General features: G+C 43.5%; 1 protein-coding gene across 2 annotated transcripts in view; it reads left to right on the forward strand.

The window, feature by feature from the left end:
* The window catches only part of atm (ATM serine/threonine kinase), a 206445-nt gene that overhangs the window by 98308 nt on the left and 80731 nt on the right, over positions 1–27406 (forward strand). For both annotated transcript variants that reach the window (XM_085999094.1, XM_085999096.1), the window contains exons 28-36: positions 602–728; positions 1395–1594; positions 3078–3252; positions 3439–3603; positions 9589–9721; positions 19521–19616; positions 20528–20699; positions 22974–23124; positions 25137–25313. In XM_085999094.1, coding sequence (XP_085855220.1) covers positions 602–728; positions 1395–1594; positions 3078–3252; positions 3439–3603; positions 9589–9721; positions 19521–19616; positions 20528–20699; positions 22974–23124; positions 25137–25313 — 1396 coding nt within the window. The remainder of the gene's footprint in view (positions 1–601; positions 729–1394; positions 1595–3077; positions 3253–3438; positions 3604–9588; positions 9722–19520; positions 19617–20527; positions 20700–22973; positions 23125–25136; positions 25314–27406) is intronic.

The following is a 27406-nucleotide window of genomic DNA, read 5'->3' on the forward strand; positions in this document are numbered from 1 at the left end:
ATCACGAGTGCCCGCTTCCATATGTCTCGTTTGGGTTTTTTCAACATAGTTATGATCATTTTAGTTTTTTGGGCTGAATTGAGAAATCTGACTGGTTTTTATTTAACCCTTCAGTGTCAGTCACTGTATTTGCTGTACAAACCACTAGGTTTATTGAGTAGAGCATACATTTATACAAGGCCTAACAATAAAGTTTGTTTAATTGTATTTCTGTATTTGAATTTAAATAGATTTTTAAAAATTTCCTAATCTGTGCACAGAGCTTTTTTAGTTGATTTTTCAGTTTAAGTTTGTGGGAGAGGACGAGCAGTCCAAGTTGTTGATTTTATCTATCATTCCCTTGAATATTTGTTGGCCAATAAGAGTTGAATTTGTAAAGAGCCTGAAATAATCAGCGTCAGTTTCAACTCTTGTCATTTCAAGATAGTGAAGATGTTGTCCAAGCCAAACATGGACATAGCTTGCATATCAACTTGTAATTGTTTGGATGAGGAATCTGGTTGTTACATGTATGATTAATCATAGCTGTATTTTTCTGCAGCAGGGTATATGTGCTCAGAAATCTAAGACTGTTGTTTTGTTATTTGTCTTCCTCTTACAGGGCAATGGATCCTGCTCCTAACCCACCTTATTTCCCATCCTGTGTGATCAAAGCTACATTGGAATACATTAGTAGCTGCCACAAAGAGAAGCTTAAGTCACTTGTTGCAATTCTTTCAAAAAACCCTGTAAGTTTATTATTCCATCTACATTTTGTGCTAATATTTGTAAACTTGCTAATAAAGAAAATAAAGGTTGCACTGGGAGGGCTATGGGTATTTTTTGAAGGTGTTATCTATGCCCTGATCCTTAAAGTAAGAAATAACTGATTTATTTTACACTTTTTGGGGAGGAAGGGGTTGTGGGGGGGGGGGGGGGGGTATGGGTTGATACACTTCACAGTCACACACCTCTTTGGCTGGTACGGTAGGACATTCTAACTGGATTCTTCGTAACCTTCCCATCTTTCTCACTAATTGAGAACTGTCCTTTAACTGAGAAGACAGATTCCTTATAACAGGGTTTAAATCATTAAACAGTGCGATCTCTCAAATACTTTTGTAATTCATTAATGTATCATTGAACAACTTTAACAGAAGAATGTTCAAGAGGTTGCACATTGTGAGTCAATATTTAATCAATGACAAACTTACATTCTTCTTCAGTGTCCTTCCATTTTTTCCTAAACTAGACTTTCTTTATTTTCCTTTCATTTTTTGACCCTATTAGTTAATTTGTACAATGTTCCATGTTGGGTTCATTCACAGTGTTCAATTTAAAATCTCTCACAACTTTTTTAAGAAGCCATTTTAGATATTTACTATTACAAGCTTTCTGAAATGTGTTGCAAACAGGATTCAATCCAAAAGATCTTGCTAGCGATATGTAAGAAGGCAGCAGACAACAGCAGTGCCTATGAAAAGCATCGAATCCTGATGATGTATCATTTGTTTGTAAACTTGCTGCTGAAAGAGATAAAGGATGGGCTGGGAGGAGTGTGGGCATTTGTTCTTCGTGATGTCATCTACAGTCTGATCCACCATATCAACAGCCGGTCAGTTCTCTTATTCTTTATTCTTTTGACGGTTCTGTTACCTTTAAGACACGTTCATTGTTTGACTTGTACCAAGTAAAGAATGCTTTTTAAAAAATAAATGTTATTACATTTTCTCTTCCCCCTCTCATGAAGATGCCAACTCTTGCTGTTGTGGTGTACCATAAGCACCAGCCACGCCTCTGGTATTGTGTGCAACTTGCTATTCTATATGTGTGAGTGTCAAAGAGCCAAATAATCCATTGAGTGGGGGTTGGAGAGGAATTTAGCCAGATTCTGTCTTCACCTGATGCATTTTGTAACAGGGATCACTGGATAGCATTAAGGAGCTGGAGCCTTTGTTAGTTGTTTTCCCCTGCCTATCCCAAGGGTGCTAATGTTCTTCTGCTTTCCTAGCTACCTACTAACTCAACACCGATAAGGGATTGAATCTGGAACCTTCCTGGTCTAGATCACTCATTTCCAGACTGGGCAATCCATTTAGCAAGAATGGCTAGGTTTTTCTTTTCATTTAAGTGTCGGGTTGTTCTTAAAATATTAATCACTGTAATAGTCACATTTATGTTAGTTTTGGCTTCTTCTTTCTCTTCTCTTGTATAATCACTTATAACTAATAGGCGGTTATCCAAATGAGTGAAGCGTTGTAGAGACAAAAATAGTACCTTGGTCAGTCTGCCTTTGGATTGCTGGATCACCTGGCTGCATTTTTCAAAGAAAATTCTGTTGTTCAAACCATCAGATTTAGAAGAATTACTTTTGTCTAACTCCTGATATTGGCATGTAGTGTTTAATGTTTTGTAATCTAGCATATTCAGGGCTCAAAATTAATTAAATCAAAACTAATGCATCAACTAAAAACAAGTGAATACACCAGTGTTGATGCATATGTAGGAAGCATCTAGTGTTGGATTGAATTTTTTTTGCCAGTTTGAATTTTTTTTTTCTCACCCTCTCCTTGAATTTCTTCAGTCAGGCACCATTTCCTAGGTGACGGGATGAGACGAAAATATGTTTCTAGGAGTAACACACTTGTGGATTCATTTACCTGTGTATTTTAAATAAATTCTCTTCCTACGAGAAATAATCTGATTTCTTCTCAGACCTCTTCGTTACCACAGTTAAATTCGGAAGCTCACCTGTGGAGATTTACAGGTGTCACTGCGACAGCACACTCGAGCTCAATACCTCTCAAATGTAGAATTCTTAAACATTTGTGACAAGTGACTGTGTTTAACATACAGCAAACACATTATTGGGTGTTATGTTGGCGAATCAGTCACTTTTACTGAAGAACCTTTTAGCTGCTTGTCTAGTGAATGGTTCTACCACTTTAGTTTTGAGTTGTTGGATACAAAATCGTGGGGGGAGGGGCATCTGAATTCTCAGTGTGTACTCCGATTGCTCTGAAGACCGAAAATTTACCCCAAAGTCTTATATTTAGACATCATTGTTTCAGTTTATGTATTGTAAATTTTCTTTTTAGGCCATCACACATGGATGATGTATCTACGCGTAGTTTTTCTCTGTGTTGTGACCTTTTAAATGTCACTTGCCAAACTGCTGTGGAGCACTGTGGGGATGCACTTGAAAGCCATCTTCATGTCATCGTGGGCACACTTACACCATTGGTCCATGAACAGCCAGAGATTCGCCAGCAGGTGAGCCACTGATTCATAATATCGTCTCTGCTTACTACTTGCAGTTTTAAGTTTTATGGGCTTAACTTTATCAGATTTACTTTTCTTGTTGAAACTGCAGTTAAAAATTTATATCTAGCATCATTGCACTTCTCCATTTTAATGTTGATTTAAACATTTAGTGAATTATAGTTGTAACTCTTTCAGGCCCTAGAATTGCTGAAGTATCTAGTGATTACTAATCGAGACAATGAGAACCTGTACCATGCAATTAGGCGCTTGGATCCATTCCCTGACCTTCCTGACTTCAGAGAGCTGCGTCTTACCCAGGAGAAAATCAAGTACAGCAAGGGACGGTTCACATTATTAGAGGTAAGAATTTTTTAAATGAGCAATATATGGACTGAAATTCTTGTCTTCGTTCATTTCATCAAAAGACTTACAAAAAATGGTACAATTCCGCTTTATAGTTTGTGCCTACTTTTTCACTGAATTTCATGCGGACTGGAATAGCAGTCTTATGATCACTTAATCTGAAAAATCTATGTACTCTTATAACTCGAGTGGTAGATTGAACTCTCAAGTAAAAGGTGGACTCTAAGGTTGCAATTATATTTGTAACCATGTGAATTATGAATGAATCGTACTGAGTTCACTTCAGGTTTGGAGAGCCAGTTTACACCTGTTACAAAACCAATCCATATTTGTGGTTTGAAATCACTCTGAAACCTTTAGGTGTTGCAACACCATGGCACGTGTGTGATGACATCATGATGTTTGGATTAAGTGCACTCTGGTAGAGAAGGGTGTCAGTTTAAAGCATAGCTATCAGTCAAAGCTGCTTGTAGGTTGCTAGGTAAAAACTTCATGGCCTAGAAATTCTTTGGCGCCGCACCCGTTTTTCAGGCACAAAACGGGCGCCTAAGAATCCATATGGCCGGCTTATTCCGCACAGAAAGTATGTCACCCATCATATTGGATCAGGCCGCTTCGTAGGCGTTCAGTGTGCACCAGAAGTAAGAAAAACACCTGTTTTCTGATTCATAAAACTTAATTCTGACTTCTGGTTTTGCTGGTGCGGGACTGTTTTTGGCTGCCTTCAAAACAGTTTTACTGCAGTCATGGATGGTCTGATTAGGGTTTCTTTTTGAGCTGGAGGATGAGGAAGAGCAGCAAAGAAAATAGGAGAAGCTGGGAGAAGGGCACTGCGCAAGAGGGCCTACCCACAGTGGATCTTCAAGGAGCACTTCTACCTGAACCTCTCTGAGGAGCAATGCATCAGGCACCTTAGCTTCACAAAGGAGGGTATCACTGAGCTATGTCACTTGCTGCAGCCACAACAAGCCTTGAACTAGGGCATGGACAGCACTACCTGTGGCTGTCAAGGTCACCGTGACCCTTAACTTTTATGACACAGTCTCCTTTCAGGCAGCAGTAAGTGACATCAATGACGTCACCCAGTTTGCGATCCACCGTTGTATCAGGGTGGTCTCCAAGGCTCTCTACGCCAGGAGGACACTTTCCTCAGGAAACCAGGACGAGAGAGTACTAGGTTTCGTCAGCATTGCAGTGTTCCCCAGGGTCCACGGCGCCATAGACTGCACCCACATTGCCTTGCATGCTCCCCATCACCAGTCTGGCATCTTTCTGAATAGAAAGGGATTCCACTCCGTCAATATCCAGCTTGTTTGCGACCACAAACATCTGGATCTGTGCCCGGTTTTCTGGCAGCAGTTTTTATTCCAACCAGGCCATTAGGTTACAGGCTGGCTACTGGCTGACGAGGATAATCCTCTTCAGACTTGGGGAGCATGTAGAAGAGGAAAAGGAAGAGCAGGAGCAGCATCAGCCACCAGTGCCCCTAGTTGCCAGAGCTCTCAGCAGCTCATCCAAGAGCGCTTTACTTGAATCATCCTTCCCAACCCCAATACACCAACAGCTCCACACTCTTTATTATCACTGTCGTTACTACCACAATTTGATTGCCTTCCTTCAGTCCCACCTCATTGCTCTTGCCCTCACTTCACTAGAAATATAAACACCAACATCAAATCCAGAATAAAGAACAAATTTATCGAACAGCTCAATTCTATCTGTGTCTAATCGTTAACAAATAATTAAGAATCATCCCTGTGCAAGCTCTTATGCCTATCTTCTGCTGGACCATTTCATCCTTAAATAATTTAAAAGCTATAAGCAGCTTTATAATATTGATACAAATAAAGTACCTATTATGAAGCAAACTTTGTCCTGCACCACTTCTATTTGATATGGTAACATTTAGTATGGGCGACGTTCACAGCAGTATTTAATAGTGCAAATAGCATCTTCATAGCAGCTTTATCTGCATGTGTCTGTCCTGCAATTTCCAAGTAAATATGTGCCAGCAAAGGCACCTCAACTTGTGTCTTCGCTCCGAATTAAAAGTGGACACTGATTTACTCATCCCTCCAAATGGCTCTGTGTCCTTGAGCTGCCATATTTGTGCATCTTTGGATAGGAGGAGAGGATCAGAGGGACCTTGGTGTGCATGTACATAGATCCCTGAAGGCAGCAGGACAGGTAGATAAGGTGGTTAAAAAGGCATATGAGATACTTGCCTTCATTAGCCGAGGCATAGAATATAAGAGCAGGGAGGTTATGATAGAGCTGTACAAAATGCTAGTTAGGCCACAGCTGGAATACTGTGTGCAGTTCTGGTCGCCACATTATAGGAGGGATGTGATTGCATTGGAGAGGGTGCAGAGGAGATTCACCAGGATGTTACCTGGGCTGGTGCGCCTCAGCTATGAAGAGAGACTGGACAGGCTGGGGTTGTTTTCCTTGGAGCAGAGAAGGCTGAGGGGGGACCTGCTTAAGGTGTACAAAATTATGAGGGGCATAGATAGGGTAGTTAGAAAGGAACTTTTCCCCTTAGTAGAGGGGTCAATAACCAGGGGGCATAGTTTCAAGGTAAGGGGCAGGAGTTTTAGAGGGGATTTGAGGAAAATCTTTTTCACCCAGATGGTGGTTGGAATCTGGAACTCACTGCCTGAAAGGGTGGTAGAGGCAGGAACCCTCACAACATTCAAGAAGCATTTAGATGAGCAGTTGAAATGCCATAGCATACAAGGCTACAGACCAAGTGCTGGAAAATGGGATTAGAATAGACAGGGCTTGATGGCCGGCGCGGACACGATGGGCCGAAGGGCCTCTTTCTGTGCTGTATAACTCTATGAGGATGTGATAAACATACAACAGCATTCAAAGCATTATTTTGGGGAGTTGACTTTTTTTCATTCCAAAATATTACACCATAAGCAAAATTGTCAAATAGACATTGGTTTGAGGAAGGATCATGCACATATATCTGAAGTTTTTAAGGAATGTTCCATTTTGTGTAGAAAATTTAAAGTTTTCAGAGTTTAAAAACACAGGAAGATTATTGTTTCATTATAGGAGGAAGTTTTTATGATGATCAAAAACACAATCTTGCATGACTTTCTCGCAAGTTCTTTTTAAATGATTGACAACAGCCAGAACTGTTCCATCTGAGGGGAACAGTGGAAGGAGCTTAATGGGCTGATGATGCTCCAGATGTTTCCCCTCTTCCCTGTGCGCTTTGGAACCCAGACTACAGAAAACCACATTTAGAAACATAGAAAAATAGGAGCAGGAGTAGGCCATTCGGCCCTTCGAGCCTGCTCCGCCATTCAGTATGATCATGGCTGATCCTCTATCTCAATACCATATTCCCGCTCTCTCCCCATACTCCTTGATGCCTTTTGTGCCTAGAAATCTATCTATCTCCTTCTTAAATATATTCAGTGACTTGGCCTCCACAGCCTTCTGTGGTAGAGAATTCCACAGGTTCACCACCCTCTGAATGTAGAAATTTCTCCTCGTCTCAGTCCTAAATGTCTTACCCCATATCCTGAGACTGTGACCTCTTGTTCTAGACCCCCCAGCCAGGGGAAACATCCTCCCTGCATCCAGCCTGTCTAGCCCTGTCACAATTTTATACGTTTCAATGAGATCCCCTCTCATTCTTCTAAACTCCAGTGAATACAGGCCTAGTCGACCCAATCTCTCCTCATACGACAGTCCTGCCATCCCAGGAATCAGTCTGGTGAACCTTCGCTGCACTCCCTCTATAGCAAGTATATCCTTTCCTAGGTAAGGAGACCAAAACTGCACAAAGTACTCCATGTGTGGTCTCACCAAGGCCCTGTATAACTGTAGTAAGACATCCTTGCTCCTGTACTCAAATCCTCTTGCAATGAAGGCCAACATACCATTTGCCTTCCTAACTGCTTGCTGCACCTGCATTTTTGCTTTTAGTGACTGGTGTACAAGGACACCCAGGTCCCTTTGTACATCAACATTTCCCAATCGATCACCATTAAAATAATACTCTGCCTTTCTGTTTTTCCAACCGAAGTGGATAACTTCACATTTATCCATGTTATACTGCATCTGCCATGTATTTGCCCACTCACTCAACTTGTCTAAATCGCCTTGAAGCCTCTTTGCATCCTCCTCACAACTGAGAATCCCACTTAGTTTCGTGTCATCACCAAACTTTTGGTTCCCTCATTCAAATCATTGATATATATTGTGAATAGCTGGGGCCCAAGCACTGATCCCTGGGGTACCGCACTAGTCACCGCCTGCCACTCCGAAAAAGACCCATTTATTCCTACTCTCTGTTTCCTGTCTGTTAACCAATTTTCAATCCATGCCAGTATATTACCCCCAATCCCATGTGCTTTAATTTTGCACACTAACTTCTTATGTGGGACTTTATCAAAGGCCTTCTGAAAATCCAAATACACCACACCCACTGGTTCTCCCTTATCTATTCTACCAGTTACATCCTCAAAAAACTCCAGTAGGTTTGTCAAACACGATTTCCCTTTCATAAATCCATGTTGACTTTGTCTAATCCCGTTGATATTTTCTAAGTGTCCTATTACCACATCCTTATAGACTCTAGCATTTTCCCTACTACTGATGTTAGGCTAACCGGTCTGTAGTTCCCTGTTTTCTCTCCCTCCTTTTTTAAATAGTGGGTGTACATTTGCCACCCTCCAATCTGCAGGAACTGTTCCATAATCTGTAGAATTTTGGAAGATGACAACCAATGCATCCACTATTTCCATGGCTACCTCTTTTAGTACTCTGGGATGCAGATTATCAGGCCCTGGAGATTTATCGGCTTTCAGTCCCATTAATTTCCCCAGCACCTTTTTTTACTAATACTAATTTCCTTTAATTCCTCCTTCTCACTCGACTCTTGGTTCCCTAGCATTTCTGGGAAGTTATTTGTGTCCTCTTCCGTGAAGACAGAACCAAAGTATTTGTTTAATTTCCTTGTTCCCCGTTATAAATTCTCCCGTTTCTGACTGCAAGGGACCTACATTTGTCTTCACTAATCTTTTTCTTTTTACATACTTGTAGAAGCGTTTACAATCCGCTTTTATGTTCCTTGCAAGTTTACTCTCATACTCTATTTTTCCCCTCTTAATCAATCTCTTGGTCTTTTTTTGCTGAACTCACTGCTCCCAATCCTCAGGCTTGCTACTTTTTCAGGCAACTTTATATGACTCCTCTTTGGATCTAATACTACCTTAATTTCTTTTGTTAGCCATGGTTGGGCCGCTTTTCCGTTTGTGTTTTTGCACCAGAAAGGAATATATAACTGTTGCAATTCATGCAGTTGTTCCTTAAATGTTAGCCATTGCCTATCCACCGTCATGCCTTTTAGTGAAGCTCCCCAATCTATCATAGCCAACTCACTCCTCATACCTTCATAGTTTCCTTTGTTTAGACTTAGGACCCTAGTTTCGGATTGGAATTCTTCACTTTCCATCTTAATGAAGAATTCTATCATGTTATGGTCACTCTTCCCTAAAGGACCCCGCACAACAAGATTATTAATTAACCCCTTCTCATTGCACAATACCCAATCTAGGATAGCCTGTTCCCTAGTTGGCTCCTCAACGTACTGGTCTAAAAAAACCATCTCGTACACACTCCAGGAATTCATCCTCCACAGTATTATTGCTAATTTGGTTTGGCCAGTCTATATGTAGATTAAAGTCACCCATGATAACTGTAGTACCCTTGTTACATGCATCTCTAATTTCCTGTTTGATGCCATCCCCTACATTACCACTACTGTTTGGAGGCCTATAGACAACTCCCACCAATGTTTAATGGAAATAGAAAAGAGCAGACTAGAGGCGAGAGATACCAGAAACAGAGGTTCCATTGCCCTGGATGATATAGAAAGTGAGGCTAAAGTTAGTTTAAAAAGAAAAGTTAAGATAATTACAGCTTTATGTTTATCTTTACACTACAATGTTTCTGTTTCAGGAAATCAATCACTTCCTTTCAGTCAGCTCCTGTGATTCCTTACCACTGACTAGGCTTGTGGGATTAAACGATCTGAAAAAACAACTAGAACTGCACAAAGAAGATATTAAACATCTGTTGAAAGAGTGCCAAGGTAGTTTTATAGAGTCTTATTCTATAACAATCCTCACAAGAGCATATGATATATTATTGCCCAATTGGCAACACCATTATGTTAAGAATGGGTTGTAAAATCAAGCTTCATCTTACTAAATCTTCACTGTAGGTAAATGTTTTACAGTATCAGAAATCTGAACCTGCTGCGGCACTGTTGCTTACAGAACCTCAGTGGGCTGAGACAGATGACACGGGCATTAAGTCTGTATCTAATTTATAATGAGAATTTACTCCAGATTGTTAAATTAATGAGGTAAACTGCAATCAAACCAATTGAAACAATGGGGGGAATTTGGGGGGTTAAATTGTTAAAAACTGGGCTCCCCGACCCCAACCCGCTGAGACCATGCCTACTTTTGGTTTAACTGAGGCAGGTGGGGGACAGCAGAGTTTTTTTTATTCGTTTATGGGATGTGGGCATCGCTGGCAAGGCCAGCATTTATTGCCCTGGTGGTGGTGAGCCACCTTCTTGAACCGCTGCAGTCTGTGTGGTGAAGGTACTCCCACAGTGCTGCTAGGTAGGGAGTTCCAGGATTTTGACCCAGCGATAATGAAGGATCGGCGATATACTTCTAAGTCAGGATGATGTGTGACTTCGAGGGGAACTTGGAGGTGGTGGTGTTCCCATATGTCTGCTGCCCTTCTCCTAGGTGGAAGAGGTCGCGGGTTTAGGAGGTGCTGCCGAAGAAGCCTTGGCGAGTTGCTGCAGTGCATCTTGTAAATGGTACACACTGCAGCCACGGTACGCTGGTGGTGGAGGGAGTGAATGTTTAAGGTGGTAGAGGGGGTGACAGTCAAGCGGGCTGCTTTGTCCTGGATGGTGTCGAGCTTCTTGAGTGTTGTTGGAGCTGCACTCATCCAGGCAAGTGGAGAGTATTCCATCACACTCCTTACTTGTGCCTTGTAGATGGTGGAAAGGCTTTGGGAAGTCAGGAGGTGAGACACTCACCGCAGAATACCTAGCCCCTGACCTGCTCTTGTTGCCACAGTATTTATGTGGCTGGTCCAGTTAAGTTTCTGGTGACACCCAGGATGTTGATGGTGGCGGATTCGGCGATGGTAATGCCATTGAATGTCAAGGGGCAGTGTTTAGACACTCGCTTTTTGGAGATAGTCATTGCCTGGCACTTCTGTGGTGCAAATGTTACCTGCCACTTATCAGCCCAAGCCTGAACGTCATCCAGGTCTTGTTGCATGCGGGCATGGACTGCTTCATTATCTGAGGAGCTGTGAATGGATCTGAACACTTATGTTGCAGGGAAGATCATTGATGAAGCAGCCGAAGATGGTTGGGCCTAGGACACTGCCCTGAAGAACTCCTGAAGCGATGTCCTGGGGCTGTGATGATTGACCTTCAATCACCACAACCATCTTCCTTTGTGCTAGGTATCACTCCAGCCAGTGTAGAGTTTTCCCCCCCGATTCCCATTGACTTCAGTTTTACCAGGGCTCCTTCATGCCACACTCAGTCAAATGGTGCCTTGATGTCAAGGGCAGTCACTCTCACCTCAACTCTGCAATTCAGCTCCTTTGTCCATGTTTGGACCAAAGCTGTAATGAGGTCAGGAGCAGAGTGGTCTTGGCGGAACCCAAACTGGGCATCAGTGAGCAGGTGCCGCTTGATCGCACTGTCGATGACACCTTCCATCACTTTGCTGATGATTGAGAGTAGACTGATGGGGCGGTAATTGGACAGATTGGATTTGTCCTGCTTATTGCGGACAAGACATACCTGGGCAGTTTTCCACATTGTCGGATAGATGCCAGTGTTGTAGCTGTACTGGAACAGCTTGGCTAGAAGTGCGGCTAGTTCTGGAGCACAAGTCTTCAGCACGATAGCCGGGATGTTGTCGGCGCCCATAGCCTTTGCTGATTCCAGTGCGCTCAGCCGTTTCTTGATATCACGTGGAGTGAATCGAATTGGCTGAAGACTGGCTTCTGTGATGGTGGGGACCTCAGGAGGAGGCCGATATGGATTATCCACTCGGCACTTCTGGCTGAGGATGGTTGCAAACGCTTCAGCCTTGTCTTTTGCACTTACGTGCTGGGCGCCACCATATTTGAGGATGGGGATTTTCATGAAGCCTCCTCCTCCCGTTAGTTGTTTAATGGTTCACCACCATTCACAACTGGATGTGGCAGGACTGCAGCGCTTTGATCTGATCCGTTGATTGTGGGGTCGCTTAGCCCTGTCTATAGCATGCTGCTTCCACTTTTTAGCACGCATGTAGTCCTGTGTTGCAGCTTCCCCAGGTTGGCACCTCATTTTTAGGTACGCCTGGTGCTGCTCCTGGCATGCTCTTCTACACTCCTTGTTGAACCAGGGTTGGTCCTCTGGCTTGATGGTAATCTGGTCGAGTGAGGGATATGCCGGGCCATGAGGTTACAGATTGTGGTGGAATATAATTCTGCTGCTGCTGATGGCCCACAGCGCCTCATGGATGCCCAGTTTTGAGTTGCCAGATATGTTCTGAATCTATCACATTAACATGGCGGTAGTGCCACAGAACACGATGGAGGGTATCCTCCATATGAAGACGGGACTTTGTCTCCACAATGACTGTGCAGTGGTTACTGCTGCCAATGTTGTCATGGACAGATGCATCTGCGACAGGTAGATTGGTGAGGACGAGGTCAAATAGGTTTTTCCCCTTGTGTTGGTTCTCTCACCACCTGTCGCAGGCCCAGACTGGCAGCTATGTCCTTCAGGACTTGGCCTGCTCGGTCAGTAGTGGTGCTACCGAGCCACTCTTGGTGACGGACATTGAAGACCCCCACCCAGAGTGCATTCTGCGCCCTTGCTACTCTCAGTGCTTCTTCCAAGTGGTGTTCAACATGGAGGAGTACTGATTCATCAGCTGAGGGAGGGTGGTAGCTGGTAATCAGCAGGAGGTTTCCTTGTCCATGCCTGAAGACTTCATGGGGTCCAGAGTCAATGTTGAGGACTCCCAGGGCCACTCCTTCCTGACTGTGCCGCCACTCCTGGTGAGTCTGTCCTGCCGGTGGGACAAGACAGACCCAGGGATGGTGATGGAGGAGTTTTGGACATTGGCTGAATGGTATGATTCTGTGAGTATGACTATGTCAGGCTGTTGCTTGACTAGACTGTGGGACAGCTCTCCCAATTTTGGCACAAGCCCCCAGGTGTTGGTGAGGTGGACTTTGCAGGGACGACTGGGCTGGGTGTGCCATGTCCATAACCGGTGCCGAGGTCAATGCCGGGCGGTCCGTCCTTTTTTTTTTTTTTTAGTTTGCTTCATAGTGGTTTGTTACAATGAGTGACTTGCTGGGCCATGTCAGAGGGCAGTTAATAGTCAACCACATTGCTGTGGGTCTGGAGTCACATATAGGCCAGACCAGGTAAGGTCGGCAGATTTCCTTCCCTAAAGGACATTAGTGAATCAGACGGGTTTTTACGACAATCCGATAGTTTCATGGTTACCATTACTGATGCTAGTAATTATTCCAGACTTATTTAATTAGCTGAATTTAAATTCCCCAGCTGTTATTGTGGGATTTGAATTCACATCTTTGGATCATTAGTCCAGGCCTCTGGATTACTAGCCCAGTGACATTACCACTACACTACGTTCCCATAACGGTAACCTGCTCTCGAGGCGGGTGGGGGGCAGCAGAATAACCTGCTCTCGAGGCAGGTCATTAATTATAATATGTTAATGAGGCTCCGTGCCTCAGATTTTGTCTGTGATTTGGATTCCAGCACGGGCTTGGGGAAACCCGACAGCTAATGGGAGGTGAGAACTGACGGATCCAGCAGGTAAGTGCTTTTCTAGCACAGCTTGTGGGCCAGGAGGAGCAGGAGTGCTTCCCTTGGTCCCCCCAAGCAAACCCACTGCGATCTGTCGACCCTCGCACGCAATCATATCCCGCCCACAATCCGATCTCTCCCTTCCCCGCGATCCTAGCTATCTCGTTGCCCCCACCCCTGGATCTCTTCCTCCCTCCTCTCTGGTCCCCAGCTGCTACCTTCTACAGCAGGCATTTCCGCCAGGCAGCGGCCATCCTCTCAATTTAGAGTAATTGGAAAGAAATTTAAAAATTCTAATGAGATCCTGCCTTTTTAATGAGCTCCTGCCGTTAAATTCGGCAGGTCCTCTGGTATTTCAACTGACGGGCGCCCCCACTCCTACCCCACCTCCCCGTAGATATCGGGGCCACTGTTGCTATTCATATTTTAATTCTGTGTTGCCAGACACAACAGTCTATTATTCCTTAAAGCAATATTTCAAGGAACTCTCAAGCTATATGTATTTGTGAGTTTTAACCCAACTGCTGCTTGCTTTTGTTATGTAGTTTTATTTCAATCAGCAGTAGCTGTTTGCATCATCTTTGCCATTAGTTTCCCCATGATTCTTTCCAGAGCACGGCCGCATTCGATGTTGATGCCAAAGCGCCAGACTCCCAAACCCCTGCCTCTGCTCTTCTGACTTTAGCACCAAGTATTGCATGGACATGAAAAGATTTCCTTGTGATCATCTGCTGCCCTCCCAGTTCTTTAATTTAAATGTTGACGCCTTATTTTGTTTCAGGCGTGGCTTCCTATATATCAGCTCAATTTCCTCTGCAATCATGTGTACAATATGCAAAACAAAGAAACTGACCCCATTTTTTCCATACAGGAGCAAAACAAACTGCGTACTTGTGCTCCATTATTGCTAAAATGAAAGAACTTGGAGGGGATCCTTCAGCACTTGTCATCCAGAATGGACAGTAAACTGTCTGGTGTCAAAATATCTGTGCAATCCCATTTGCTTCTGCACATGCCACTGTTATGGTAACAGTCTGGCTGATCTAATGTTTACCTTGTCACAACTTGAATCTCGCACAGTATTACAGGTTTACAGGTTATCCCAGATAATTGACATTGTAATGACCCAGACTTCCAACCACACAGCACCAATTCAGTCAATTGTTTTGTGTGTGTGGGGGGGGGATGCACTTGTGTGCATTTGTCTATTAAAAAAAAAAAAAAAATTATGACCACATGATCAGTTTTGCAGAAGGCTGGGTTTCCACCATTCCAAAAGCAGTCAATATATTATGGATTTTTTTTTTTTATTCGTTCGCGAAAAGTGGTAAATGGCATTCAATCTGGAGAAATGTGAAGTAATGCATTTGGGGAGGGCTAACAAGGTAAGGGAATTCACAATGAATGGTAGGTTACTAAGATGTGTAGAGGAACAGAGGGACCTTGGAGTGCATGTCCACAGATCCCTGAAGGTAGCTGGGCAGGTAGATAAGGTGGTTAAGAAGGCATATGGGATACATCCCTTTATTAACCGAGGCATAGAATATACGAGCAGGGGGGTTATGCTTGAACTGTATAAAACACTAGTTAGGCCACAGCTAGAGTACTGCGTACAGTTCTGGTCACCACATTACAGGAAAGATGTGATCGCACTAGAGAGGGTACAGAGGAGATTTATGAGGATGTTGCCAGGACTGGAGAATTTTAGCTATGAGGAAAGATTGGAGAGGCTGGGGTTGTTTTCTTTGGAACAGAGGAGGCTGATGGGAGATTTAATTGGGGTATATAAAATTATGATGAGCCTAGATAGAGTGGATAGGAAGGACCTATTTCCCTTAGCAGAGAGGTCAATAATCAAAGGGCATAGATTTAAAGTAATTGGTAGAAGGATTAGAGGGGAGTTGAGGAAAAAATTTTCACCCAGAGGGTGGTGGGGATCTGGAGCTCACTGCCTGACAGGGTGGTAGAGGCAGAAACTCTCATCACATTTAAAAAGTACTTGGATACGCACTTGAAATGCCGTAACCTACAAGGCTACAGACCAAGAGCTGGGAAGTGGGATTAGGCTGGATCGCTCTTTTTTAGCCAGCACAGATATGATGTGCTGTAAATTTCTATGATTCTATGTTCTGTGCTGTATATCCTATGTAATCACACTCCTGACTCGTGCTTTGTAGATGGTGGAAAGACTTTGGGGAATCAGGAGGTGAGTCACTCACCACAGAATACCTAGCCTCTGACCTGCTCTTGTAGCCACAGTATTTATGTGGCTGGTCCAGTTAAGTTTCTGGTCAATTATGATCCCCCAAGATGTTGATAGGGGATTCAGCGATGGTAATCGCGTTGAATGTCAAGCGGAGGTGGCGAGACTCTCTCTCTTGTTGGAGATGATGTGGAGATGCCGGTGTTGGACTGGGGTGGACAAATGTGAGAAGTCACACAACACCAGGTTATAGTCCAACAGCTTTATTTGAAATCACAAGCTTTCGGAGCGCTGCTCCTTCATCAGGTGAAGTGAAGAGATGCATATAGACACAGCACACAACACTGCCAGATGATTACAGGTAATCTTTCTAACTGCCCTTTATCACACCTCGGCAAAGAGATAATCACAGCAATCAAAGGTGTGAATGGTGCCCAAACAGGTCAGTCAGGAAAACATTACATCAAAGAACAATGAGGTGGGGTCACAAGGGGTCAAATGTTGCAGATGATGGGGTCTGTCTGAAAAACAAAGAACAAGCAAAATACAATATTAAAAAAAAAAAAAAATGTTTTTGCTGGAAATCACAGCAGGTCCGGCCGCATCTGTGTAGAGAGAACAAGCCAACGACGACTCGAGCCTGGATGACTCTACGTCAGGTGGGGTTACATGTAGCGTAACATGAACCCAGGATCCCGGTTGAAGCCGTCCTCATGAGCGCGGAACTTGGCTATCAGTTTCTGCTCGACGATTTTGTGTTGTCGTGTGTCTCGAAGGACACCTACAGACGCTGAAAGACGCCCTCGTAAGAACGGGATATGACGCTCGACTCGTCGATCGACAGTTCTGACGGGCCACAGCGAAAAATCGCATAGACCTCCTCAGAAGACAAACATGGGACACAACCAACAGAGTACCCTTCGTCGTCCAGTACTTCCCAGGAGCGGAGAAACTACGCCATGTTCTTCGCAGCCTTCAACATGTCATCGATGACGACGAACACCTCGCTAAGGCCATCCCCACGCCTCCACTACTCTCCTTCAAACAGCCGCCTAACCTCAAACAGACCATCGTTCTCAGCAAATTACCCAGCTTTCAGGAGAACAGCGACCACGACACCACACAACCCTGCCACGGCAACCTCTGCAAGACATGCCAGATCATCAACACAGATACCATCATCGCACGTGAGGACACCACCCACCAGGTACATGGTACATACTCATGTGACTCGGCCAACGTTGTCTACCTCATACGTTGCAGGAAAGGATGCCCCGGAGCATGGTACATTGGCGAGACCATGCAGACACTGCGACAACGGATGAACGGACACCGCACAATCGCCTGGCAGGAGTGTTCCCTCCCAGTCGGGGAACACTTCAGCAGTCAAGGACATTCAGCCTCCGATCTTCGGGTAAGCATTCTCCAAGGCAGCCTTCGAGACGCACGACAACGCAAAATCGTCGAGCAGAAACTGATAGCCAAGTTCCGCACTCATGGGGACGGCCTCGACCAGGATCTTGGGTTCATGTCACGCTACATGTAACCCCACCTGACGTAGAGTCATCCAGACTCGAGTCGTCGTTGGCTTGTTCTCTCTACACAGATGCGGCCGGACCTGCTGTGATTTCCAGCAAAAAAATTTTTTTTTTTTTTTTTATTGTATTTTGCTTGTTCTTTGTTTTTCATACAGATCCCAGCATCTGCAACATTTGACCCTTTGTGACCCCACCTCATTGTTCTTTGATGTAATGTTTTCCTGACTGACCTGTTTGGACACCATTCACACCTTTGATTGCTGTGATTATCTCTCTGCCGAGGTGTGATAAAGGGCAGTTAGAAAGATTACCTGTAATCATCTGGCAGTGTTCTGTGACAATATATGCTGTGTCTATATGCATCTCTTCACTTCACCTGACGAAGGAGTAGCGCTCCGAAAGCTTGTGATTTCAAATAAAGCTGTTGGACTATAACCTGGTGTTGTGTGACTTATCACATTTGTTGGAGATGGTCATTGCCTGGCACTTGTGTGGCGCAAATGTTACATGCCGCTTATCAGCCCAAGCCTGAATGTTGTCCATGTCTTGCTGCATGTGGGCACGGACTGCTTCATTTTCTGAGGAGTTGCGAATGGAACTGAACACTGTGCAATCATTAGCGAACATCCCCACTTCTGACCTTATGATGAAGGGAAGGTCATTGATGAAGCAGCTGAAGATGGGTCGAGGACACTGCCCTGAGGAACTCCTGTAGTGATGTGCTGGGGCTGAGGTGATTGGCCTCCAACAACCACAACTATCTTCCTTTGTGCTGGGTATGACTCCAGCCAGTGGAGAGTTTTTCCCCTGATTCCCATTGACTTCAATTTTACTAGGGCTCCTTGATGCCACACTCAGTCAAATGCTGCCTTGATGTCAAGGGCAGTCACTCTCAGCTCACCTCCTAGAATTCAGCTCTTTTGTCCATGTTTGAACTAAGGCTGTAATGAGGTCTGGAGCCGAGTGTTCCTGGCGGAACCCAAGCTGAACATTGGTGAGCAGGTTATTGGTGAATAAGTACTGCTTAATAGCCCTGTCGACGACACCTTCCATCACTTTGCTGATGACTGAGTGTAGGCTGATGGGGTGGTAACTGGCCGGATTGGATTTGTCCTGCTTTTTGTGGACAGGATATACCTGGGCAATTTTCCACTTTGTCGGGTAGATGCCAGTGTTGTAGCTGTACTGGAACAGCTTGGATAGAGGCGCGGCTAGTTCTGGAGCACAAGTCTTTAGCACTATAGCCGGGATATTGTCAGGGCCAATAGCCTTTGCTGTATCCAGTGCACTCAGCCGTTTCTTGATATCACGTGGAGTGAATCGAATTGGCTGAAGACTGGCCTCTGTGATGGTGGGGACCTCAGGAGGAGGCCATTATGTAATGTGTAATGGCCCTGATATTGCGGTAGAAGCGTACCTACGGAGTATGCCTTCGACCCGTAAAACATTTCCGCACCTACCTGTTGTTGTCCAAGCTGCCGAGAGTTCCCTTCTCAAGCCTCTATGCGTACGGCAGCGGAAAGGCCCACTGATCCCTGGGACGCAGGCGGTTCAGAAGCGTCCCTGGGATCACGTGGGCCCGGTCCTCCAATGAGAAAGGAGGATTCCATTTCCATCATTTAGGAACGGAATCCCCTAATGACACACAATGGAATCCCCAAAACTAAACAATTTAGGCAATTCTAATAAATATAAATGTTCTGAATTTCAATTTTATTCATAACTTCCTTCATTACACCAAATACAATAAAAATTAAATTTTTTGAAAAATAATTTTAAACATTTTAATCCGGGCTAATATTTGCATAAACTAATTTTAAGTGTTTGTGCATCATTTTTTACTTTTAAAAGTTTAATTTAAGATTTATAATAACTCTTGCACTGATGAAAGCAGGCCCTATGCCTGCTTTTACCACCTTAAGGGTTTTGTGGGCAGTTGTTGGGCAAATAGCCCAACTCTGCACCAGTGAAACTGATTTTACTTACAGTTCGTATGATCAGTCAAGGCGTACCTTGACAGATCGCAAGTTGCGGGTTTTCATGCATGCACAAGCGAATGTGGTAACCCAGAGGTTGCGGGGCCTTTCAGAAAGATTATGGCGGCATGCGCTGAGCATACGCCGTCGAAGACACCATCATTTCAGGGCCTATATATTTCATGAGGTTCAGTACTAGGGGTTGTAGTTCATGTGGCAGTAAAAAAAAAAAGTTATTAGACATGTTGCTAGACTTGATTGATTAAACATTTTTAAAATCTCTTTATCAGATGACCCAGAGTCCAGTGTCCTGGTGAAACTAGTTGTAAATCTCTTGCAGCTGTGCAAATCTGCTATCTATCACCCTGCTGGAAAAGACATACTAGGTGAGTGTTTAGACAGCTCTGATTCAATGGATCCTCTAAGATTGAACCTTGATCTTGAACTAAGATGTTCATGGAGAATTATACACAATTACAGCACAAGAGAACTGTAAGCGTACCATCTTTCTGGATAGATGAACTAAAATGGGCCGAATGACTTTCTTCATCTGTAATTATCTTGTGATATCAGTATCCTGATGGTGACTGATATTGTCAAATGGTGTCCCTTATTTGACTACTTTGCCATGCTGTCATTTAATCCATATTCTTGTTGCTATGAGGTGGTATTGGCTTGTGGTTCCAGGTTCCCAATACTGTGTGTACAGTCTGGTAATCATCAAACAGTACCTCCCAGCAGAACTCAAGAGATGGGTGGGTTGGGAATCAGTGTAGAATATCTGGCACCTGACTTTAAATCCAGCTTCACCTGATGGAATGTTCAGTTGCTGTAAAAGTCCTACCCGAAATGAGTTCTAGTTGTCTCAATCTAGGCACTAATGAAAATAAGTCCATTGCACAAAACTGAGGATAATTCAGGCTGAGCCATTTAACTGAGGAATGGCTGATGTGTGAAATGAAAGTGGCACACTAGTGCAGGAGGGTGCACTTTGAAGCTGGGGTTGACATATAGCTGAGATGGCAACATTACCCTACAATCAAGCTATAAGTCACTCCAGAAGCGCTTGGTACTGACATTGGGTGCAAACACTGAGAAAAATGCTATGTTTAAAATCTGCTCCGGTTGTAACTATTACATTACCAGTTCAGGCTTGTGCCCATTTTTGCATTGTTATATTCAGTACAAAGGCTTGTAATGCAGTTTTTTGCTTGTTCTGGATTATTTGGTTAGTAGCAACTACCATGTGTGACATAATTGAATATATCTCTCATTTATGTTTGTTTTATGATTTCAGAAGCTGCAGGGAATTGCTTAGGAGAAATGGGTCCAATTGACTTTTCCACCATTGCTTTACAACACAAGAAGGATGAATTTCATTGCAAGGCAGCAGAACTGTTAAAAGAAAATCAATCTAAATTAGTTTTCATTCTCCTAAGTGTAATTAATAATGCTCTCATTGACCAATGGTGAGTTTATACACATTTTGAAATGAAGCTAAAAGCAAACAAATGCCTGCAGATCTCTAAGCTATTTGCTTTGTAGCCTGCATCCTATAGTGTTGTGAACTCACTAACATTCAAACGATTTCTCAAATTAACTTGTACTGCCTTTGTAGTGAATCTGTGTGAATTGTCATGTTTATTGTACAGTATATCACTAATGTTTTATCTCATTTTATAGCAATTACCAATTTGTAAGGAGAAAATTTGAGATGTGAACAATTTGCATCATATCAGGACAATGCTAAGAATTACTTTTATTAGGCTTGCTTGTATGCGGTTCTGCTTACACAGTTTATTATATATTCGCATGTATGTAATATATATTCACAACATTAGATCTCCAAGATGAACTCTTAAATTTCACTTCATAAATTTGCAGTCATTATGTTGTAACTACTAATCCTTTGATGCAGATATTGGCCTAGAAATTCGGCTGCACAGCATCCATTTAATGGTTGCTAAACGGCCTCTTAAGCCTCCAAAATGGTGGGCAGGATGCGCACACTCATTACTAGCCAGAGGTGCATCGTCCATCGTATTGGTAAAGGTGTGCGGTGGCCATGCCTGTGAAAGGCGTTAGGCCGCTTTTTTGCATATGCAAGGTCCTAACGCCTGTTTGAGGCCACCACTGCAGGATTTGTTTCCTCCAAGGCAGCCGGCACCAGCCTGAATATGGAGCACTCCCCATTCAAAGAGTGCAGTCCATTGCCGGCCGCATAACCACCCCTCCTAACTTACCTGAGGGCCTCTGCAACACCAGCAGTGGCCCGATCTTCAATCCCGCTCTGCAGTTCACTGGCTCAGTGGAAATGAGTCTCGAGGCCTAATATCTGGGTGACTCGAGTCCCTCCATTCAGGCACCGGGCTCGATCCCTGCGCACACCACCTCCACCCCCCAGGTGCCCAAAAATAGGCGTGCTCAAATTTCTAGACCATTATCACATCAATGATGCTGAGTTTACTGCCCATGGCTGAAAAAATGGATAGAGGAGTGGTTCTGTGTTGTTAAGTATCTTAAACATCACTCTCCGGGAATAATTTTAACTCCGGTTTTATACCCTGCCTAATATTACTCTCCATTAACATCAATAAAGAGTAAAATCAGGTGGGGTGAAAAACTAGCGTTACGTCCAATCCTGTCAGTTTCCCGACGGGCGGTTTAGATTAAAATTGACCCCATAGTTTCATCTCAGTTGAAATAATTAAGAGATTACTGCTTTGACTCACTCCAAGGTAGAGAACTGTATTCTCTACAGTTTAGAAATTTATTCCAGAGCCTTACTATAAAATGTTCTAATTTGTTCTCAAGATGTGGGTGATACTAGCAAGGCTGTATTTATTGCCTATCCCTAGTTGCCCTGATTAGGTGGTGTTGGACCTTCTGTTGAAGCTACTAGTGTTCTTTGGTTTGAAGTGTATCAAAAGAAAAGCCCTTTCCGCCCTTCGACCTGCTCATTTCACAGACCCTATCCAGTTTACCCTCTAACAGATTCCCCAAAACTATCCAGCAAAAAGAAACCTGCAGAATATTAATTCACTCACAATGCAACCTGGTCCTGCTGAGGAAGTGGCTCAGTTAGCTCATTCTCCTAAGAGCTAGATTGGTGCCGTGATGACACAGTATGTGATGTAGTGTGCCACAGCAGAAGAGTTTCAGTTCACACCTGTGATTCAGTTTGGAATCTCGCCATTTGAGGGGAAGGTGCAGAATGGATTCTAGTCACTTTTATCTTTTTCCCCCTCCTCCCAAATAGAACTAGATGATTTGTCAACCTTTATTGGGCTTATGCAGCAAGCTCAAGAGCTACATAAGCTTGCGAACCTAGGACAGTGGATTGGAACCCCAGTGTGCTACACCATCAAGCTTTAGGAAACAATTCAGGTTTGTGTTTCTGCACCTGGTGTTGCCATATGGAAACGCAGGGTAACGGCCAGAATCCTCTTCTCAGATATGGGGAATTGGAGAAGCAATCAGCCCAGATGTCTCCTGACCGGCAGTTCAGAGTGAGTCACATGATGTGAATTCAAACACCTTATAGTCACACCTAAGGAGTGTCAATGGTAGCTTTGCAGGAACCTCTTGGTATAGGAGTGGAAGAGCTCTGAAAAAGAAAATCAAATCAGTTAAGAGTGGAAAGAGAATAAATCGAAGTACTCAAAGGTTGTTTGCATTTCATTATGTTTAAGGAATTACCAATTGATTTTCCAGTCTCTCTCCTTCCAATTCTTTTCTGCCAGTATTGAAGTTCGCTTTGCAGCTGCTACATGTGCAAAGAACATTCTTGCCACACAGTCAGGTCACCAGTTCTGGGAGCTGAGTAAAAAAGACCCCAACGGTCCTGACCCTATGCTAATGTATTTACAACCATTCCGAACAGCCAGAAAGAAGGTAATCATCATTCAACCCTGTGAAACTTGACATACATTATGTAGAAGTAGTGCGACAGTTTTAACACTATGCTTTGTCTTGTATGAAGCTACATCTTATTCGATGCACAAATGATAACTTAACAGCTAACAATTTAGGAATAGGAAGTGTTAATTAAAGTGCGATTGATGACGGCCTTGTGTGGTACTGTCTTACAGACTAGGAAAGCCCCAGGTTCAGTCACTGGATGATGTTTGCTTGGACTCTACCAGTGCCTGATGTTTGCTTGGACTCTACCAGTGCCCTCTGCATTCCTGGGCTGAGTAGGGGGGAAATCAACCAGGTTCCTAATTGCTACGCGGTGGCCCATCTGGGGACTTCATATTAATTTAAGCACAGCCGGAGGCTAATTCATGCCTTTGCCACTACTAGCTCCACACCCGAGCTATCTATTTTAGTACCATTTTCCTGCTCTTTCACATATCCTTAAATACTTTCCTTCAAGTTTTTAATCTAACTCTGTCTAAAATTATCTGATTGAATCGGTTTCAATAGCTACAGGAAACTTTGTGCTATCCGGCACCGACAGGACCGAGCTGTTGCCGTCCCATCAAAAGTGCCGGACAAGCCAGCGCTAATGTTGAAACATACGGAGATTTTGAGCTCCGTATCTGGCAACAAACCCTGTTGCTTAGCAACAGCTTCTAAACAGTTGGCCGTACCTTGCAAGCGTCTCTGTAGCTTAGCAACAGCTTCAGCGAGACCTTGCAGAGCCAGACTGGTGAAAAAAAAGCAACGAAAAGAAAAAAAACCTAATGAAACGGCTCCTGATTTTTGCCGGTGGCTCGAGCATTCCGGACAGTTAACCTCCAGATAAACCAAAGTTTCCTGTACTTGTAATGTTTTCCATATTTTAATAACCCTTTGCATTAACAAAAATGTCTAACCTTCCCTTTATGCTTCTAGTACTAATCCTAAGTTTATGCTCTCTCTCATCAATTCACTACTAAGTGGAAACGATCTTCTACTGTTTATCTCTTAAACCTTTTCATAATTTTGAACATTTCTGTTCTATCATTCCTTAACCTTCCCTGCTCCAGAAATATAGCCCTAATTTTTCATCATAACTATATTCTCAGATCTCTAGCATTATTCCAGTGATTCTATGTTGCACCTTTTTCCACGATTCTAATATATTTTCTATAATATACAAGACTGCACACAGTACTCCAATGATGGCCTAACCACTGTCTTGTACAGATTCATCATCTGGCTTTTGTATTCATTGCCCTAATACGTAAAACCCAGAATCCTATTTGTGCTTTATGGCTTTTTTTCCAACTGCAATGCTGCTTTTAACAGTCTGTTTATGTATCTGTATCTCTCTCTCTTCCTCCAGTCCACTGAAAAGTTTACTATTTAGGGTGTATTTCTATTCCCTGTTCTCTTCCCCTAAATGTGTTGCTTCACGTTTATCTTTGCAGAACTGCATTTGCCATATATCTGTTCACGCCCTATCCCATCAATGTCCTCTTGTGTCTTCAGCATGGTAACTTAACTATTTGAAACTCACTGTTTAGGCAGAGGCCTGAAGAATGGTCACTTGAGTCAATAGCCCGACAACAATTTCCACCTGTAGGCAAAATATGTCCAATCCCAAAAGTTAGTAATTCTCATTCAACCACTCCCTTCAATATCTATTCAATTATTCCTTAAATTCTCCATACTGTCTGCCTCCCTGGACCGTCTATTCCGCACGTTCAATATCCTCTGCATAAAATGTTTGAATTTAAACTGTCAGTGCATTTTCCTTCTTCTGAACTTCAGCCCGTGTACCTTACTTCTAGAATATGTGACAATCTCCAAAGTATGCCTTCAGGCGGGTATCAATTTGCTTGCCCTTTTCTGCACTGCATCCAGAGCCTGGATATCCTTGCTAACCAAAACACTCCTGAGACAGGTACAGTGTGATGTATTTTTGAACCATTGGTTTAAAAATCAAACTGTCTAAACCTATGATGTGCTGGTTTCAGGTTCAAGAGTTGCTGGTGGACAACAGTTCCAGTCCTTCCGAAAATCTTGACGATGGCTGTTTGTGGATACCTCAGAGTGGAAGCCATGACACATGGCTGAAAACACTGACCTGTGCACTGCTGGACAGTGGAGGTGTGAGAAGTGAAGTTCTACAGTTAATAAAGCCAATGTGTGAGGTAATTTGGCACCTGTTTAAATCACTGAATGCTGCAGATTATTTGCTATGTGCCTTTGCATGAAAATCTAATCAGTAGCCTTTTCACAATGCATAAATTAGTGAAATAAAATAATGGAGAATAGACTACCCAGAACTAGATTTATCTGTGGCTAACTACTGACTGGAAATTACTCTAAAGCTCTTCATTAATGAAAGGCCACACTAAAACTGTGTAAGCTTGAATGAAGGTTACATTTTTTTCAGTTTAGACAGTCTGTAGGGTTACTGGCTACTGGGTGAGAAGCAGGTACAAGTTTGCAATGGGAGAGATGTTGGGAAGCCTGCAGGAAGCAGGGAGAATCATTAAGGATCGGGTGTGGAGGGATTGGTCATTGATAATTTTGTGAATGGTACCAATGCTCATTTGGTTCCAAAAGACCAATCCGATCACCAGAAGAGGCGACTCACTCAATGGCTGATTACAGTAAATCAGATTGCTAAAAGAGACCAGTCTTCCTTTGTAATACAGATTTTTTTCTTTTTGTATATTTTTATTTCAACTGTTGATGCTGATGACCTTCTTGGTGATTTGGGGGAGGAGGGGTTACTACAGATGAAATGACCAATTCACTGAAACATGCTGATGAGTGTAACATTAGTTCAGCTCCTCCCTCTTCCTCCAAATTATTTCACTGATGAGGTTGTCCACATTCCCTGATAAGATATTTAAAGAATTGAAGTATACTCCTCAAAAGACAAGGATAGTTAACTCCAATTAGCTCATTTTGATCACTAGATTTTTTTTCAGAACTGCTTCCTGATGGTGAGATGATCCCTGTGAGCTGCATGTTTCACTCCTCTGTTCACAGGTTCAATTTTCAATCGAAATAAACATTACTCAAACCAAGTATCTGAACCAGACTTCCAGAGTAATTGTGGCATTATGACCATATGGCCATATGACTTGCATTTATATAGCACCTTTCACAACCAAGGGACATCCCAAAGCACTTTAAAGCCATTGAAGTATTTTTGAAGTGTAGCCACTGAAGTGTTGTAATGTAGGGAACAGAGAGGAGTGAACACTGTATGAAAAGGATGAGAAAGGAAATGGAAGCTTTCTAACTGGTTGTGCAGTGCGTTTTAATGCTTTTAAATGTCAGCAATAGAACAGTGTTATGATGCAGCAACAATATTCAATTTGTTTTGTATTTTTGCAGAACAGTGGATCCTCACTTCTGAGGAAAGCGGCTGTTCAGCTAGCTTGCTGACATTCTTATTTTACAGTGCTATTTTGAATATTAAAACTGTTACATAATTTTGAAGAGATTAAGCAGGTGATTTTCTCAATGGGGAGCTGTTGGAGGCGGGACTCCCACTTGTCGGGTTTCAGTCCCGCCTCCATCAACTTCTGGCCAACCCACGCTATTTTCCCTTGATTGACCTTGTTAAGCTGGCCCAGCGGGCTTAGCGGGCCAATTAAGGGAAAACCGGTTACAGGGAACGTCAATGTATGACGTTTCATCTGTTGTCATCGTTTGACAGCTCTGTGAAGCTGTCAAACAGTGACATTTTCTGTAGTTTGATGAGGTCTTGAATTCAAGACCTCATCAAACCTCTTTCTTTTGCAGAAATTAGATGGTTGTTGCATTGGAGAATGCAACGGCCATCCTGTCATCTCTACCGCGGAGGTGCGAGACTCTCCGCATACACACCGACTGAAGCCTGCAGGAAGAAACAAAGGTAAGTACACTTTTTCTAACACTTTGCACTTACCTCAGATACTCACCTCTCCACACTTGCACCCACCACTTACCTTCACAGCGCACTTTTGGACCCCGCAGACCCATTACTCGCCTCGCTGACCTGGCGGGTTTCGGAGCCTTCGAGAAGCCCGCACTTGTGTGGGCAAAAAGGGGATAAACCTATTTTCTGCCTGTTAACTACCTGTTAACAGGCAGATAAGTGGATGTAATCCCCTTCCCGCCTCCAAGGAGACAGGAGCCGGCGCGGGACGGCTATCCGCCTCCTGGCAAGATGGCATGGGAGCGGGTTGAGCACCCGCCCCCAGATTCTGCCATTTTCCCGGCAGTCCCGCCTTCCAACCCGCCT

The sequence above is a fragment of the Somniosus microcephalus genome, chromosome 10, assembly GCF_052327205.1.
Source record: "Somniosus microcephalus isolate GS21.2 chromosome 10, FLI_Smic_1.0, whole genome shotgun sequence".
Lineage (NCBI taxonomy): Eukaryota > Metazoa > Chordata > Chondrichthyes > Squaliformes > Somniosidae > Somniosus > Somniosus microcephalus.